The sequence below is a fragment of the Channa argus genome, chromosome 11 (assembly GCF_033026475.1).
Source record: "Channa argus isolate prfri chromosome 11, Channa argus male v1.0, whole genome shotgun sequence".
NCBI classification, from domain to species: domain Eukaryota; kingdom Metazoa; phylum Chordata; class Actinopteri; order Anabantiformes; family Channidae; genus Channa; species Channa argus.
The window spans coordinates 10152039-10165798 of NC_090207.1; the positions used below are offsets into that span (position 1 = coordinate 10152039).

The following is a 13760-nucleotide window of genomic DNA, read 5'->3' on the forward strand; positions in this document are numbered from 1 at the left end:
CATTTTGGAAATAGAGTTCAAGCCATCTTTGCACCCCTCCGCTGGAACATGTGGATGGGGTGAGGGAGAAAATAGCCCCACATGAGAAGTAATCAAGGCAGCCCGCTATGATGGTGACAGCAGGTTAAGAAGGGGATGGGGAGAGAGAGCTCTGTTTCTATGCCAGAGAAAATGAAAGCAGCTGGGGATATACGGTGTGCGCACTAGTCAGTCAAATATACTTGTTACCAAATGTGTTTTTGTATGGAGTGTGTGTGTGAGAGAGAGAGAGAGAGAGAGAGAGAGAGACCAAGAGACAGATGGAACGCAGCAGGAGAAAAATGCAGTCAGGCTGTACACTGAGTGTGAAAACAGTCATGTTCACTGACCTCCAGGCTGACCTCCAGGCTGACCCCCCCCCCCCCCCCCCCACACACACACACACACACACACACACACACACACACACACACACACACACTCCGGGTATTTGATAGCGTCCTTTCTGTATTTGTGGGTGCCCACCACACACACACACAAACACACACGCACAAATAAAACCTGAGAAATTGTGTTTATATGATAAAGCCAGCTTGTGTGATTGCAGCTAAATTGCCCTTCTGTCTGTTTGTGACAGCTGTAAGAGAATGGCCCTGAGTTAACACTAGTGGAAGGGGAGAGGCCAAGAGGATTATCTTAAAATATTAGCTGCCCTCTCACCCCCTCCTCACTCCTTGTGTCTTCCCTCTTTCTTTCTTCTCTCCTCCTGTATCCTTGAAGACAAACAGCACCTGTTGCAAACACACAGCGGGCAATTAACTGCATCTGATTTGTTGACATTACAAGGATAAAAACATTAATGCAACAGTTCAAGTCTTTCTTGCTATATGTGCTAAATGCATTTATGGCTCAGACACATTACAGATAAAACAACATTATTAAATCATACAAAAATGTCTTCACTTACCTCTTTAGTATTGCCAGTGTTTAGGTTTGATTTATACATTTATATTACATGTCGTATCATTATCAGATTGCTCTTTCATGGCCAACTGCTTCTATTTACACTGCCATTAGGAAGTTTTCTTCTTCAGATTTTGGGAAATGTCTCTCAGTACTGTTGCTGTACATGGCATGTGAGCACAGGAGACACCCCTCACTTTAGCACAGACACTTCTAACAGGCCTAAATATATAGAAATAATTCGACATACTATATGGGCAGGACACTGCAAGTTCCCCGCCAGGCGATCTGTGTCCAAATGAATTCATGCCACAGTTCTTTTCTTCAGGGAGTTCCCACCTGAATTTGGGCCTGCTGCTCATTTCCTAAAGTTTCATAAATCCTCGTTGAGGGCACTTGTCTGATTTAAGGCGACGACAGACGCGGTTCCTTTGGCGCACTCGAACTTGGATTTGTCCCCGGTTGAGTCAGCTATCCCGCCTGCTCGCCACAGCGGGGCGTCCGGGCGCTGGAGCGGCGCCTTGAACCCCTTTCAGTCCGCTCCCCGCCACAGGCTGTCCTGTCTAATTTCTCCGGAGCCTGCATGGCCATCATCTCTCAGCATTACGCTATCACACAGAGGGCTGTGAGGCATCACCATCCTCCGCCTCTCACTACTCCTACGGCTGTGGGATAGATGTGACCTTTCTGCAGTTGGATTCCTTACACTTAGGCTATACATTAAATAAGAAAATCAAGAAAAATGCAATATTGTAATAAACATGAACCACACACAACTTTAACAATTTAGTGGAAAAACGTTTTTTCATTCCTGTATTTAGATTAATAATATTTTTATGTAGCCTGTTACCTCATGCAGGCCTCTTTCCTGTTACTAGAGAAAGAACACATTCACAAATGAGTTGAACTGAACCAAGAGAGTAACTGGAGCCACGGTCTTCTTTGGTCCGCTGCGCCCGTTTGCATGTAATTAAATAGCGCTGCGCGCACTTATCAAACAGATCTGATAGTAGAGCACCTAAAAGCCGTCCCTGTCCTGTGCACCTCTTCCCCGTCCCTTTCCACTTCTACCTCTGTAATTGAATTAGCTCTGTTTTAGGCTGGGGAGGGGCTTGGCTTTGTTCGAGTGACGCCCATTCAAATAATTTCAAACCAATGGGACTATCCCCCGCTCCTCCGTAACCAAACCCACTCTCTCAGTCGGCGTCTGAAGCTGCCTGCCTGCCTTTGCCCTCACCTTCCTGCGAGTCCCGGCGTTTTGAAACCCCAAACACAACAAAAGAGGAAGACTACATATTGCGCGCATAGGAGAACGCAAGGTTTTTTCAATTACTGCACGTTGCACGATGGCGCATATATGAGGAGGACACTTTGGGATGCGGACATAAACACTCTCTACGGAGAGAAGCGCATGAGAACACACAACGCTGTCCGTCCTCTCCGACACCGAGAAGGACTCCTCCCCACCACCACCGCCGTGACACCCCCGGTAAATCGCTGAGAAAGGATAAGAATTTTTTTTTGTTTACGCTGGAGATGAAAGAACGAGACTAACGTTGCCTTTCATCTACCAGCGTCTTACTGACTGTGCGGCTTTAAAAAGTTGCCAGGAGAACATGGATATCTGACGTGCGCCACACGGCGTCATTGGACACATTGAGTCTCTCTCTCTTTTCACCATCACATCTTGGACTGACTAATCCCCCCGTGCTTTGGGTTTGTAGTAAGAAGTGTGCAGCAGTTGTCATTTGCCCTGTCACAGCCCAGATGCGGTAGCTCCGTGCCGAAGGGGAACACTATCACACGACTGTGTTGCGCATTTGTATGTGCTGATCTCACTGCTTGTGCATTAGAGGGCGAGATATATTGTGTCAGTCCATCGCGGATTTTTCCACCAGATCTGACATCTGACATGAAAAAGACTATGATTCATCTGGAGCATCGCCCTGCATCGGAGAGAAAACACAGTGACGCCTTGGTTTTGTAACTTTACATTTCAGTCAGCCTGAACAAGTGCCATCTCAAATATCCACTTGCCTGGTCACACTTTCGCTTTTCCCCCCCGAGTGTTCTATGTTGTGCGCATTTGTATTTGTTTAGCATTGACAAACTGCGCCAGAAACACGCGGCCACATGTGAATGAGACTGCTCACCTGTCCCGGTTGAAGCGCCCGTAGAACTCGACTGACTGACCGACACCGAAGAGGAATAGCCTGCGTGCCGAAGTTTTGCTGTAGTGATGCTGCAAGTGGAAATGGTCCTCTTTGTCTGCCTGGTGCTGTTGATGTGTGTTTTTAGCCAGGAGCCCAGCTCCAAAGTGGTAGCCGACCGCTACGCCGTCTTCTGGAACCGGACCAACACCAAGTAAGTGGCCTCACACCGGGCGGGTTTACCGCGGCGATGCTCCGTCTCCCCGCGTTTGCATTAACACGGGCTTCGCAGGTTTGCTGGACCACGTCGGTGTTTATGCTCCGCAGTGAGGGCATAATGCCAGTAGCCTACCTGTAGGTACAGGGAACCGTGGTGTGACAGGTTACTGTGTTTAATTTTCTTTAAATAGGTACGTTGTTAGACCCGAGGACACCATCGATCAAAACCGTGACAAACAAGGCCCGGACCTAAATTAATCATATGGTGGTTGCATCGCCTTTACCTGCTGTCAGTAGGCTGTTGCCCAGATAACTTATTTCTCAGTTTTTATAGGAAATTATTCAGCTGTAGATACAGAAACACAACTGTAGAAGGTTACAAAACCTGTTGTATTATCCTGTGGTGTTTCTCTGTCCGGCGGGCTCAGACGGGGTATTTGCACGACCCCACTGGATCCATTAGATCCTGTATCTAACTCATCTAAAGAATAAAGAAATCCACATCAGCACAAAGTCCATTTGCCTACCAAATGTGGCCGATCGTTTCCTCACTTTAGTCACTGCTGCGTAAAGACTTGATTTGGAGAAGTTGTGTGCAGGCCAAACGGCTCAGACCTGTGTAGGTGAGGAGGGCAGCGTATGTGTGTTTAGGGTTCGTACTGTGGGGCTTCATCACCAGAGACTGGCGATATGAAATGTAGCCAGTAACAGTATAAGGTATCAGTCAATACTAAACAACTGCTCCGCGAAATTCAGTACAGTTACCATAATGTAATTTATGGGCATAAAGCGGCCTCAGCACTTTTAAAAGTACCTAAAGGAGTACTTCAGGAGTACTTCAGGAGTATTACAGAAGAGCAGTGAAAGAGGAATTGTAGAAAATGACAAAGTGACTTTTCAGGGACAGTTTTAAGTTTTGTTTTTTTTTAACGTTGAATATTATGGTGAGGTTTAACTCAGTTTGTTAGCATTTATGACACAAAGTTTTTTTTAATAATTCTTCAAATACTCGGTTTCTGAAATGTTTTAAATTAAATGTTTTTTTTAATTTAATGTAATTTGGATACTTGACATTTGAAGAAAACTGTTCTAAAGTTAAAACAAAAACAAAAAACAAGTATAAATGTATTTTTTGTAAATGAATTCTTGAACATAAAAGCTACTGTAACTGTGAAAGCACTAAATTCCACAAAAGTGTAGTGGTTGTGCAGTATACATCACACCAATTTACTCTTTCAAAACTTTTAAACTTTGTTTTAAAAAATATGGATGTTTCATATTCTAAAATTTGGTAGTCAAATGGACTTTGTGCTGATGTTTTCTTAAATGAAATTTTCCTATTTGTCTTAGATGGGTGTAAACTCGCTCAAACGTTTCGAGACACGTTGTCCTGACCTCATTGAACAAAAACATGTAAATTCATCCAGTTAATTTAAATATTTCTGGATTAAATACAAGTTGTAGGAATAAGCCGTGTAAAGTCTAGGCTTTTCACTTTTTATTTATAATAATACAAAAACACTTTGCAATGATCTCTTGTGAAGAGAGGATTTTATGTGCTGTAGGCTCATATGGGCCACGCTAGGACTTCAGCAAAGTTACTATAGAAGTTTCTCAGATGTGCAACAATCCTGCATGCAAACTCATCCCTGCCTGGACAACTTCGAGTCAACCTGATTTTTCTGTGCTCATGTTTGTCGAGACAGCATTTTCCACTAAAAGTCCCTTATGGAGTTGGACTGTACAGCTTTGTGTGGAGCTTATTAAGTCTAAAGACTGCTGGTGGAGTTTACAGAGATCTTTCACTCAACTGGTAACGGCATTTAGTATTTGTTGAATAAAATCCTCGGCTTACCCTCTGAGTGAACACAAAGCCATTAATAGCAAATGCTGAATTTGTTTCACAACTATTTATGTTCAGTTTGTAGTTTGGGAAAACATGATTTATTGCTTGAAGCAATTAGTGGTCAGGGAACCAAACAGGAGGGCTGACTGTAAGCTGTCTGCTGAAGTCAGGGCCAGGCTAGCAGGGTGCAGAGATTCTCAGTCTGATATACAGTAGACCATGACTGTCGTGGTCTTGGTCTTTACTCTGATTTGCCCTGGCTGTTTGTTTATGGACCGCTTTCTTCAGTAGAGGAAAACACAATTTTGAGTTAAATCTAGATTTTGGCTGTTGATAGACATACTTTCATTAGACTGTGCTTTTTTTTCTTTTTTTCAACAAAAAAGTTTTGACTTGACTGGCTGCTCAGTTAACTTGATATCTTCCAGATGTGCTGACAAGTTTTCTCAGTTTCAGTGGAGAAGAAAAAAAAGTAGTGTTAGAAAAAAAAAAGGTGGATATTTAAGAAAAATCTACTGTTAATCTCAGATCTAACGCTGTAGGAGAAACAGAGAGGGAGCAAACAGGAGCTTTATGATTTACTAGTGTACATCTCTCTTTGGGTCCCCCGGTAAAAGCTGAGAAATAGATAGTTTCCCGAGCCTCATCTGTTTTTTGCAGCTCTGACTTGCCCGAGGAAAGGAAACAGGTTTTCACTGAGGCTGTAATGCTGCTAACACCAGTCAGTCTGTTCTACTTACTCTAAATAGAGTTTGTTTGACTCTCACCCCTGCAGGGCTGAGGCAGAAAGCCAGAAAGGTAACATAGCAGCAGAGTGGGTGAGGTAGCAAACTCATCTTATTGATGACTCAGTTAATAAATATTGAGTCCCTTTCTTCATGCATTACTGTAGAAAGCTGGTGGTTACTGAAATGTAACTTGCCCACGTCTGCCTTTGTTCTGAGGCTTCACAGTCGCACCGAAAGCACGGCTGTGTCAAGAATCCACTCCGTCAGTTTCCCGTGCACACTAACAGTCATCTTTTAGCCAACGTTACTAAAGTGTTACTTCATGACGGCAATAAATGTGAACTGGTAATGTAATTTGTTAAACATATTAGCAGTTATTTTCCTCTGTTTTGACTCTACTTTTTTTTCCCGTTTTGATCTGAAGACATTTATTCAGGACTAGTTTGCCTTTTTCACCGTAGTAAAGCGCAGCTTCCACAGTGTTGAAAAAAATTCCACAGCTAGATAATCCCCCACTATAAAACTGTAGTTTGAGTTTGATTTAGTCCCAAAATCTGCATGGTTTATGATTCTTTAGTTAGATGTTTTATATCAGTGTTTGCTGTATATTATTCCTCGCTCACTTCATCACAGAAAGAAATGAAAGCTTTGACACGAAACTCCTAAAACTAAACTAAAATCAGTTTTACTTACAAAATTTGTCCCTTTTTGCGGGTTGTATAATTGCAATGAATTAGAAGTTGAAAAAACAAAAAATGGCTTTTAGTGATGTGGAGAAGTTGCCAGCAGTGAAACGCATAAAAAGGACAATGGCTAGAAACTCAAGGACACGCTTCTGCTGTTTGAGACACTGGTAGACACAACATCGTTGTGTAAACACTTTCATAGATTAGACTGTCTGTTCTATCAAATAGATTATTTCAGATATGTTTTTTAGTGTTTGAAATTGAACTTTTTGATGGCAATAATGTTAATGTAGGATAGAGTTTCTCCTATCTGGTTTTCCAGTAGTAAGAAATAAAAGCAAATGGTAGATTAGCGTGGAATCGGTTTCCCGTATCTTAATTTTATCTTAGTGGTGCCACAGTTGTTTCTGCTGGGTGTTTGTGTTGTTGGTGATTTGGAGTGGGGCTGAGGGGGATTTCCTGCCTGTTTGTTGGCTTCAAACTGCTGCTGTGTCTAAAACTTACAGTTTGAGATTAGAAACTTACTGATTTCTTTCTGTCTTTCTTTTTTAATTCTTAAAACCACTTTTATCTTCTCTTTTGTTTACCTGTGGTTCTGTCTCTTCAACAAATGCACACATCCTTTAATTTTTTTTTTCTGCCCCTGCTTCAATTTTCTCAGAGTGCTTTCTTCATGGTGCTTAAATTTACATTTAGCATTTTATGCAATAAAAAGTTCTTTTGAGTGCCAGTTTGAGCAGTGTAGTGAGTCTTTGAGTTGCATATGTCCTTAGAGGGTTCTTGAACTTGAAATGGCTCAAAATACAGGGACATTTCTCGCTGCCCTCTGCTATCTCCTGACTGTCTTTGCTTGTGAGTATTTATTCTAATGAGGGGACAGACTGCAGCTCTAATGATGTCTCAGCTGTAATGCCCGAGACGGCCCTTCCCTTCCTTTTTCCCCCCTCTGCCCTTTCTTCTTCCCCATATCCCTCCCTGCCTCCGTTCCGTGTTGCCTCTCAGCGCGCTGTCTCTCCCCGTCTGTTTCTCTCTCCCTCCCTCCCCTCCCGTTCTCCCGCTTGCTCCCTCTCTGTCTCTCCTTGCTGGGCACAGAAAATGAATGAATACAATTAGATATTTCAGGAGTCCCTCCACGGTTGATGGTGGAGAAAGACGCGCAGAGGTCGGGCACACTGTGAGAGGAGCTCAGGGAGAGGTCACACACATACTGCGAGGAATAACGAAGCAGAAAGTTGGCCTGTGAATGACAAACTAGTAACTAGAACTCTCCTTGAAGTGTTATTAACATAAACAGTTTGATGCGGTTGTGGTCATGCAAGTTGTTCAAGGTGATTTGTATTTAGCTGCATAATTTGTAGCTCAACAAACGTCCTGGAAAACATTTTCCTCACATTCTGCTTCGCGTTTTAGTTTTAAAATTTTTATTCTTACACTGTTCTGTAACCGGAGGAACACATACAGAATTTTTCTTGGTGGTATTTCTTTCTTTTGTTGCAGCCATGTCTGGCTTGTCTTTGTCTGGGCATGTTGTTGTATTTGGATGCAAAGTAAAAAATGAGGTCACCCTCGTTCAGACTTATAGATACCAGAATAATTAATAACCTTCTCTCTTGGACTCCACATTACCTGTCACAGACCAGTAGGGCATGAATAAAAGTCTCGTGTGTGCATGTAAGGGCTATGTGTGTGTGTGCGCAAATGTTGGTTGTACACTAACAAAGACACATGCATGGAGGTGGAAAGTTCGTCCAAACGCCCATCTGTCTCTAATAGATGTGAAAATTATATGTTACTATGTGAACATTTATTTATAATTAAGATTATGAAAACCTGTAATTTTTAAAATCACATTTATATTGCCTTTGATTGCTAAAGTGGGTAATTTTTAACCCCATGCTAGTTGTTCCTGTCCATGTAGTTGTTTTTACTGAGGGCTGATTAGTTCCCGTTAATGACCCCTTGCTCTGTCATTCTTTTATGCCTGTGGCACTGGCAAGCACGAGCACCAGCTAAGCTATACGAACAGCAAGGGTAGAGAGCACAAAGACAGGGCCCATGTTTGTGGGACCTGACGGAAAACCAGCAAACTGTAATCATGGTGTTGCGCGATGTAATACTTGCATTAGGCTTAAATAGCACTCTGTATTTTCTCAGCAGACCTGTAAATGCACTTTCCATTTAAATTAGATTTTTTTTTCGCTATTAAGTAGAAAATGAGCCCAGCAGGCAGTAGTCAATGCTTAGTCAATGTGCTTGGCAGAGCAGCTGTTTTTCAGCGTGCGTAGGAAGAGGGGGAGGACTCTTGGCTGTGACCCTTGTGGAGCTGCTATGTGGCGGACAGAAGCAGCCCTGTCGCTGGGGGTGCCTGGTGGTCAGGCTGTATTTGAATATGCTAATTCCACAGAAATAAAGGCAGCCTAAAACTGAGAAAAAATATTTATTGATTATAAAAATATGCATTATTGATTTAATTATGTTTTTATTAATATAATACATTTTGTATTGAGTTTGTTTTTGTAAAAAAAAATGCATTCAAAACTTTTAAAAAAATCTGCCTTAATCTGCTTAATTTTGAATAATTAATTCAGTTTTTTGACCTTGCGTTCGGGTGATTTGTTCACCCAACATAAGAAACCCTGTGTTTGCTCATGATTAGATTAATATTACTTGGTCTCACAAAGGTTGGCAGTGTTAAGTTCATACTAAGAACCTTAAAAATACCACCATCAATTTAAATGTTACGTTATCCAGCAAAGACCGGACAGGATCTTTGATTACGCTGACCGAATTGCACGATATTGAACTGCAGCCCAATTTCAGTTATACATGATTCCCTGCCTTGCCTGGGGAACCAGATTTTGATGTCCAGGTTTTTGTTTTCAGAGTAGTCACTCCAAGGTCAGATGGAGCGCTGAAAAACTGCTATCAGTAGAGCGATCTGTCTTTTAGCCCTCATTCAACCCGTGACTTTCAAGGGAACACTCTTTCCAGCTCTGCTCCAAAGCAATAAAGTATTAACCTGCTTATGCAACACCCACATTTGCAGAGCTTGACATTACACTTATATTTTACTCTGAAATGACACAAATAATGTTTCCTTTTTTTTTGCTAGCTAGTTGCCTTTTTACCAGATGCATGTGTTTGTTTTTTCAGGGACCAATTTCTTTCTCTATCCCTGTTCTCACTGTCTCAGTTTCCCTTAAAAATTCAAAGCCGTGGAAAGTTTTTCCCCAACTGTTTCTTTATTTTTCCTAAAGTTACTTTATGCCACCCCAGAGAAACTCTGGGAACATATCTGGTGGCCCAAATTTGTATTTTTACTGGGAACACCTGAGTAAATTTGTAGTTAATATGAACACAGGCAGAGAAAAATGTTGTTGTTAATTTAGCTTCTTACAAGGAAAAGCTTCTGTTTCTTTTTAAGGTCCCAAAAAGAAGTGACTAACAGAAATATAGGTTTGTTGGGGGTTCAATACGTTTCGAAACACCACGTCAGCCTTATAGGTCCTCGTACTTGGCTGAAAATGGCGCTTCCATATCCTACTTCAGCTCTTCTGCTCTCCTCTGTAAGATGGAGGCTTAGAAGCAGCTGTTACTGTAGTAACGCTTGGTTAATCTATCACCCCTCACCAGACAGGGGCGCTACTGAGAGAGCTCTGATAACCTCTTGTGCCCTCTGTCCTCAAATGAAAGCATTACCAATGTACAGATGGAGTGAAGGCTACACACCTTTGCTTGTTTTAAACCGGCTCTTTCTGTCCTGGTTGATTTGACCTCGTTAAACTCATTTACTGTTCAGGTCATATTCTATTTACAGGAACTACACCAGGATGTGAAGCTAAAACAACTGATGCGTATAATTTTTCTTTCTTCACTTTCGGTCGCTGCTGTTGTACTGGAAAATGTGACGGGAATGATTGAGACTGTTCGCATTTTAGCAGACACATTTTCCACAGATAATTTCTTTCATGGTAGGCTGGCTTCGGACCTTCGACCACTGTTATTCCTTATTTAACTTGGGGGGCTGTGGGGGAGTGACTGGATGTTTTTCTAGCTGGGCAGCAGTGTGGAGAATAGATCCCAGAAGAGAACACATCTCCAGCTTGTGAATAAAGACCTAATTGATGGGTTGTAGCCAGTTGTAAATGACTCATGAGGTAATTCGTCTTCGTAGACAGACTGAGAAACGCTCAGAGGGACTCTACATTTATGTGGTCTGTTTTCCCTTTGAAACTGAGGTTAATCTGCTTGGTTTATTTCCAACATCCCCATCCCAAGATACAAATATTAGTTACAAAAAGTGGCTTTTAGCCAGATTGCTATCACTTCCTCACCTGCAAGTGACCTCCGCGTGGCTTACATGGTTTCTCATACTTCCGTTTGGTGTTTCTTTGCCTGCATTTGCACATGAATAAGTGGGGTGAAAAGCACTAATTGATTCTCGCGCCTCATTTTTAATTTGAACACCTCTGTAAAGTCCACTGCTGTGACAGTTTAACACAAACATAAATAGAAATAAACAAACGGTCCAACAATTTTGCTTTCATGTCTTCAGTCTACTGCTGTGGTAAGATGTGCCAATAATAAGCTAGCCACATTACTCTGTTTCAACTGAGAGTAGACAAAAATACTAGCAGCCCCCCCAAAAAGCTGGCCGGTGAGTCTGAAAGACGGCCATTGTTCTGCTCTGTCTGTCCACCCCACATAGCCGGGGCTGAAAGTAATGCATGGGCTTTAAACAGAGGGAGAAAAAAAATGGAGGGCAAAGGAGAGGAGCGAAAGAGAATGTGTGAATGGCTGGAGGGAAGGGGAGCGTGCACCGCTGAAGTTGTACTGCGCTTTCAGCAAAAGAGAAAAAAGTGAGGAGGAGAGAAGTATAGTGCAAGCGCTAGACACCAAGGGAGAGGCTTATAGTAGCCAGGAGTGACACAGGGTGTGGAAAAGGAGAGGTGACAGCTTCCCTCATTTCCAACTAGCCTTAACCTCGCTCTCTCATCTGTCTCCCTCCATGCCGTCCAGCTCATCAGCCCCTCCCCTTCGTGTCTGTTCTAGCTGAGGTTTAAAGATGCATGTGGCTTGCTGTCTGTCACTCTCTGGACTGGCTAGTAATAGTTCTCTAGGGGAAAGGCTCCAGGTCTTCACCCTAAGGAGGTGTCGTATTTGCGGTCCGGGCTTAGTGACACCATGTTTATTTTCTACAGCGGCAGAAGTAAACCTGCTCAGGTTTAGACCCCTGCTTTTTTTTAATTTTTTTTTTCCTGTGACACTGAAGACCCCCACACACAGCGCTATGTTTGCTCGAGGTTGATGGTGTGCATCTTAGTCTTAACTATGGTGACATTTCACACTGTGCCCTTGAAAGTGCATTTTCCACTCATATACATGTATGACAGTTGGAATATCAGAGGAGTTGTGTAATGTTGCAGCTTAATGAAGGGTTTTATTCCAAAATGTTATATAGTATCTGCTGTAAAGACACATTTCTACAATTGTTTTGAGAAGTAGATCTACTTTGTAAAATGATGTGTTCATTTGACAGATTTTGTGGATAATTATGCATGATTGTATTTCAATCGGTGGAAATTTCATTTTGCAACAAATCTCTTCATATTTGTCTTTGACTCAGCTTGTCTCTCTGGCTGCATCACTTTGAAGAATTGGGATCTAATAAGGCTAAGTGAACAAAAATGTAACGTACAATGAAAATGAAGTTCAGATCTATCGTACTGTAAATTAAAGAAAAGTCTCAGGTTAAAAGGGAAAAATAACTGATCCCAACTTCAAAATCTACTACGGCATGAAACGCTCTTTTTCAGATCTACTCTCCTGGCTCCAAGTCTTTTATTAGGTAACAGATGTTTGTCTGATCTGAGCTCTAAAGAAATCGAAAATTAAGCAGATAATAAATCATGATTAAAAATGTGTAACACATAACTAAATCTGACATCTTCAGTCAATGTGGGTTTGATGTTAAGATAAGTAAGTGTTATGTGTTTGTGAGTATCCATGTACGTGTGGGCATGTCTGTGTTTGTTGGCAACTCATCCACATATACGTACGTGTGTGTGTGTGTGTGTGTGTGTGTGCGCTCTCACGGTTATCCTGAGCCGACCTCTGCTTTAATGAAGCAGCAGAAACACACAGCCTTTACTATAGCGAAGCACAGCACCATTCTTGACCCAATTCTCTGAGCCTGCTCCTTTGAGAACTGCTTGATAGTTTTCCCATTTTGTGAAGTTGCGTTGTGTTTGTGTGTACGTGCATGTATGTGAATGTCCGTCTTTGTTTATGTGTAGTGCTTGGCATTTCTATGTGAAACTGCAGACAGTATTTTTTTATTTTTTTCGTTCTCCCCTGAAGGGAAAATGATTGATCCTGGAATGTGTGATAAATCCCATCTTCAACCTCTGCTCTCATCTGAGTCCAGCTTCGACTAGTCTGGCCTGCTCCAAACATTATCCCACATAACCAAATATGACACCGCAAAGAACCTAGATGGACAAATGCACGCAGACACACATACACACCCCTCTTGTTTGGAAGGGCAGTTCATTATTTCTTTAGTGAGGTTCAAGTTGCCTGAGATGTGATATTTATTCTACGTGTTTATTTTCTTCCTCTAAATCAGTGAAACGTCCAGCCTTGGAGAGCAGCAGCCTTTGAACCACTGCCTATCCCATGACTGCGGCCCTGGGTATTAACCCAGAGCCACTGAGAGGCTTAAAAAGCCATCAGCTCATTGTCCAGAGACACAAAAACCCCCTTCCTCTAAAATCCCCCTCATCCTTCTCTTTTTTTTCTCCTTCCCTTCTTTCTTAAGAATGCCTTGAGCTGGCCTCTGCTGGCATTCATATTAATCAGTTTTAAGGGTCTAATGAGATAAGTGAGACTGAAGGGGAGTCCCCAAAGTGGCCTAAGCCCCCTGGATAAACAGAGGTGATGAGCGCTGCCTATGGCTACATCCTTAGGAGTGTGTGTTTTCCTCCAGCATAGTCATGCATACAAAAGTTTCTAATGCCCTTAATCTTATTGATGAGCTTTAAGAACCAAAACATCAAAAAACTGGATTTATTGAAGAGAAAGTCCTCACCTCGCCTTGCAAATGGGGAGGGGATGATGAAATGATGTGTTGATTTTGCTTTAGTTTTTTTAGCTCGGTAAACTATTGCATCTTTTCCTTAATAGCTTG

General features: G+C 42.2%; 1 protein-coding gene and 1 long non-coding RNA gene across 3 annotated transcripts in view; one reads left to right on the forward strand and one right to left on the reverse strand.

The window, feature by feature from the left end:
• Positions 1 to 467: 467 nt before the first annotated feature.
• Positions 468 to 1973, reverse strand: LOC137136290 (uncharacterized). The gene is made up of 3 exons (XR_010915571.1): positions 1793 to 1973; positions 947 to 1655; positions 468 to 770 (listed from the first exon to the last, which is right to left on the reverse strand). It is a non-coding gene; the product is annotated as an uncharacterized lncRNA (long non-coding RNA).
• A 185-nt stretch (positions 1974 to 2158) lies between these two features.
• efna5b (ephrin-A5b) overlaps positions 2159 to 13760 on the forward strand; it is an 89464-nt gene continuing 77862 nt past the window's right edge. Inside the window, exon 1 of one of the 2 annotated variants that reach the window (XM_067521515.1) lies at positions 2159 to 3306. In XM_067521515.1, the coding sequence (XP_067377616.1) occupies positions 3182 to 3306 (125 nt within the window). In that variant the 5' untranslated portion in view covers positions 2159 to 3181. The remainder of the gene's footprint in view (positions 3307 to 13760) is intronic. The other variant, XM_067521514.1, reaches the window with a different exon arrangement.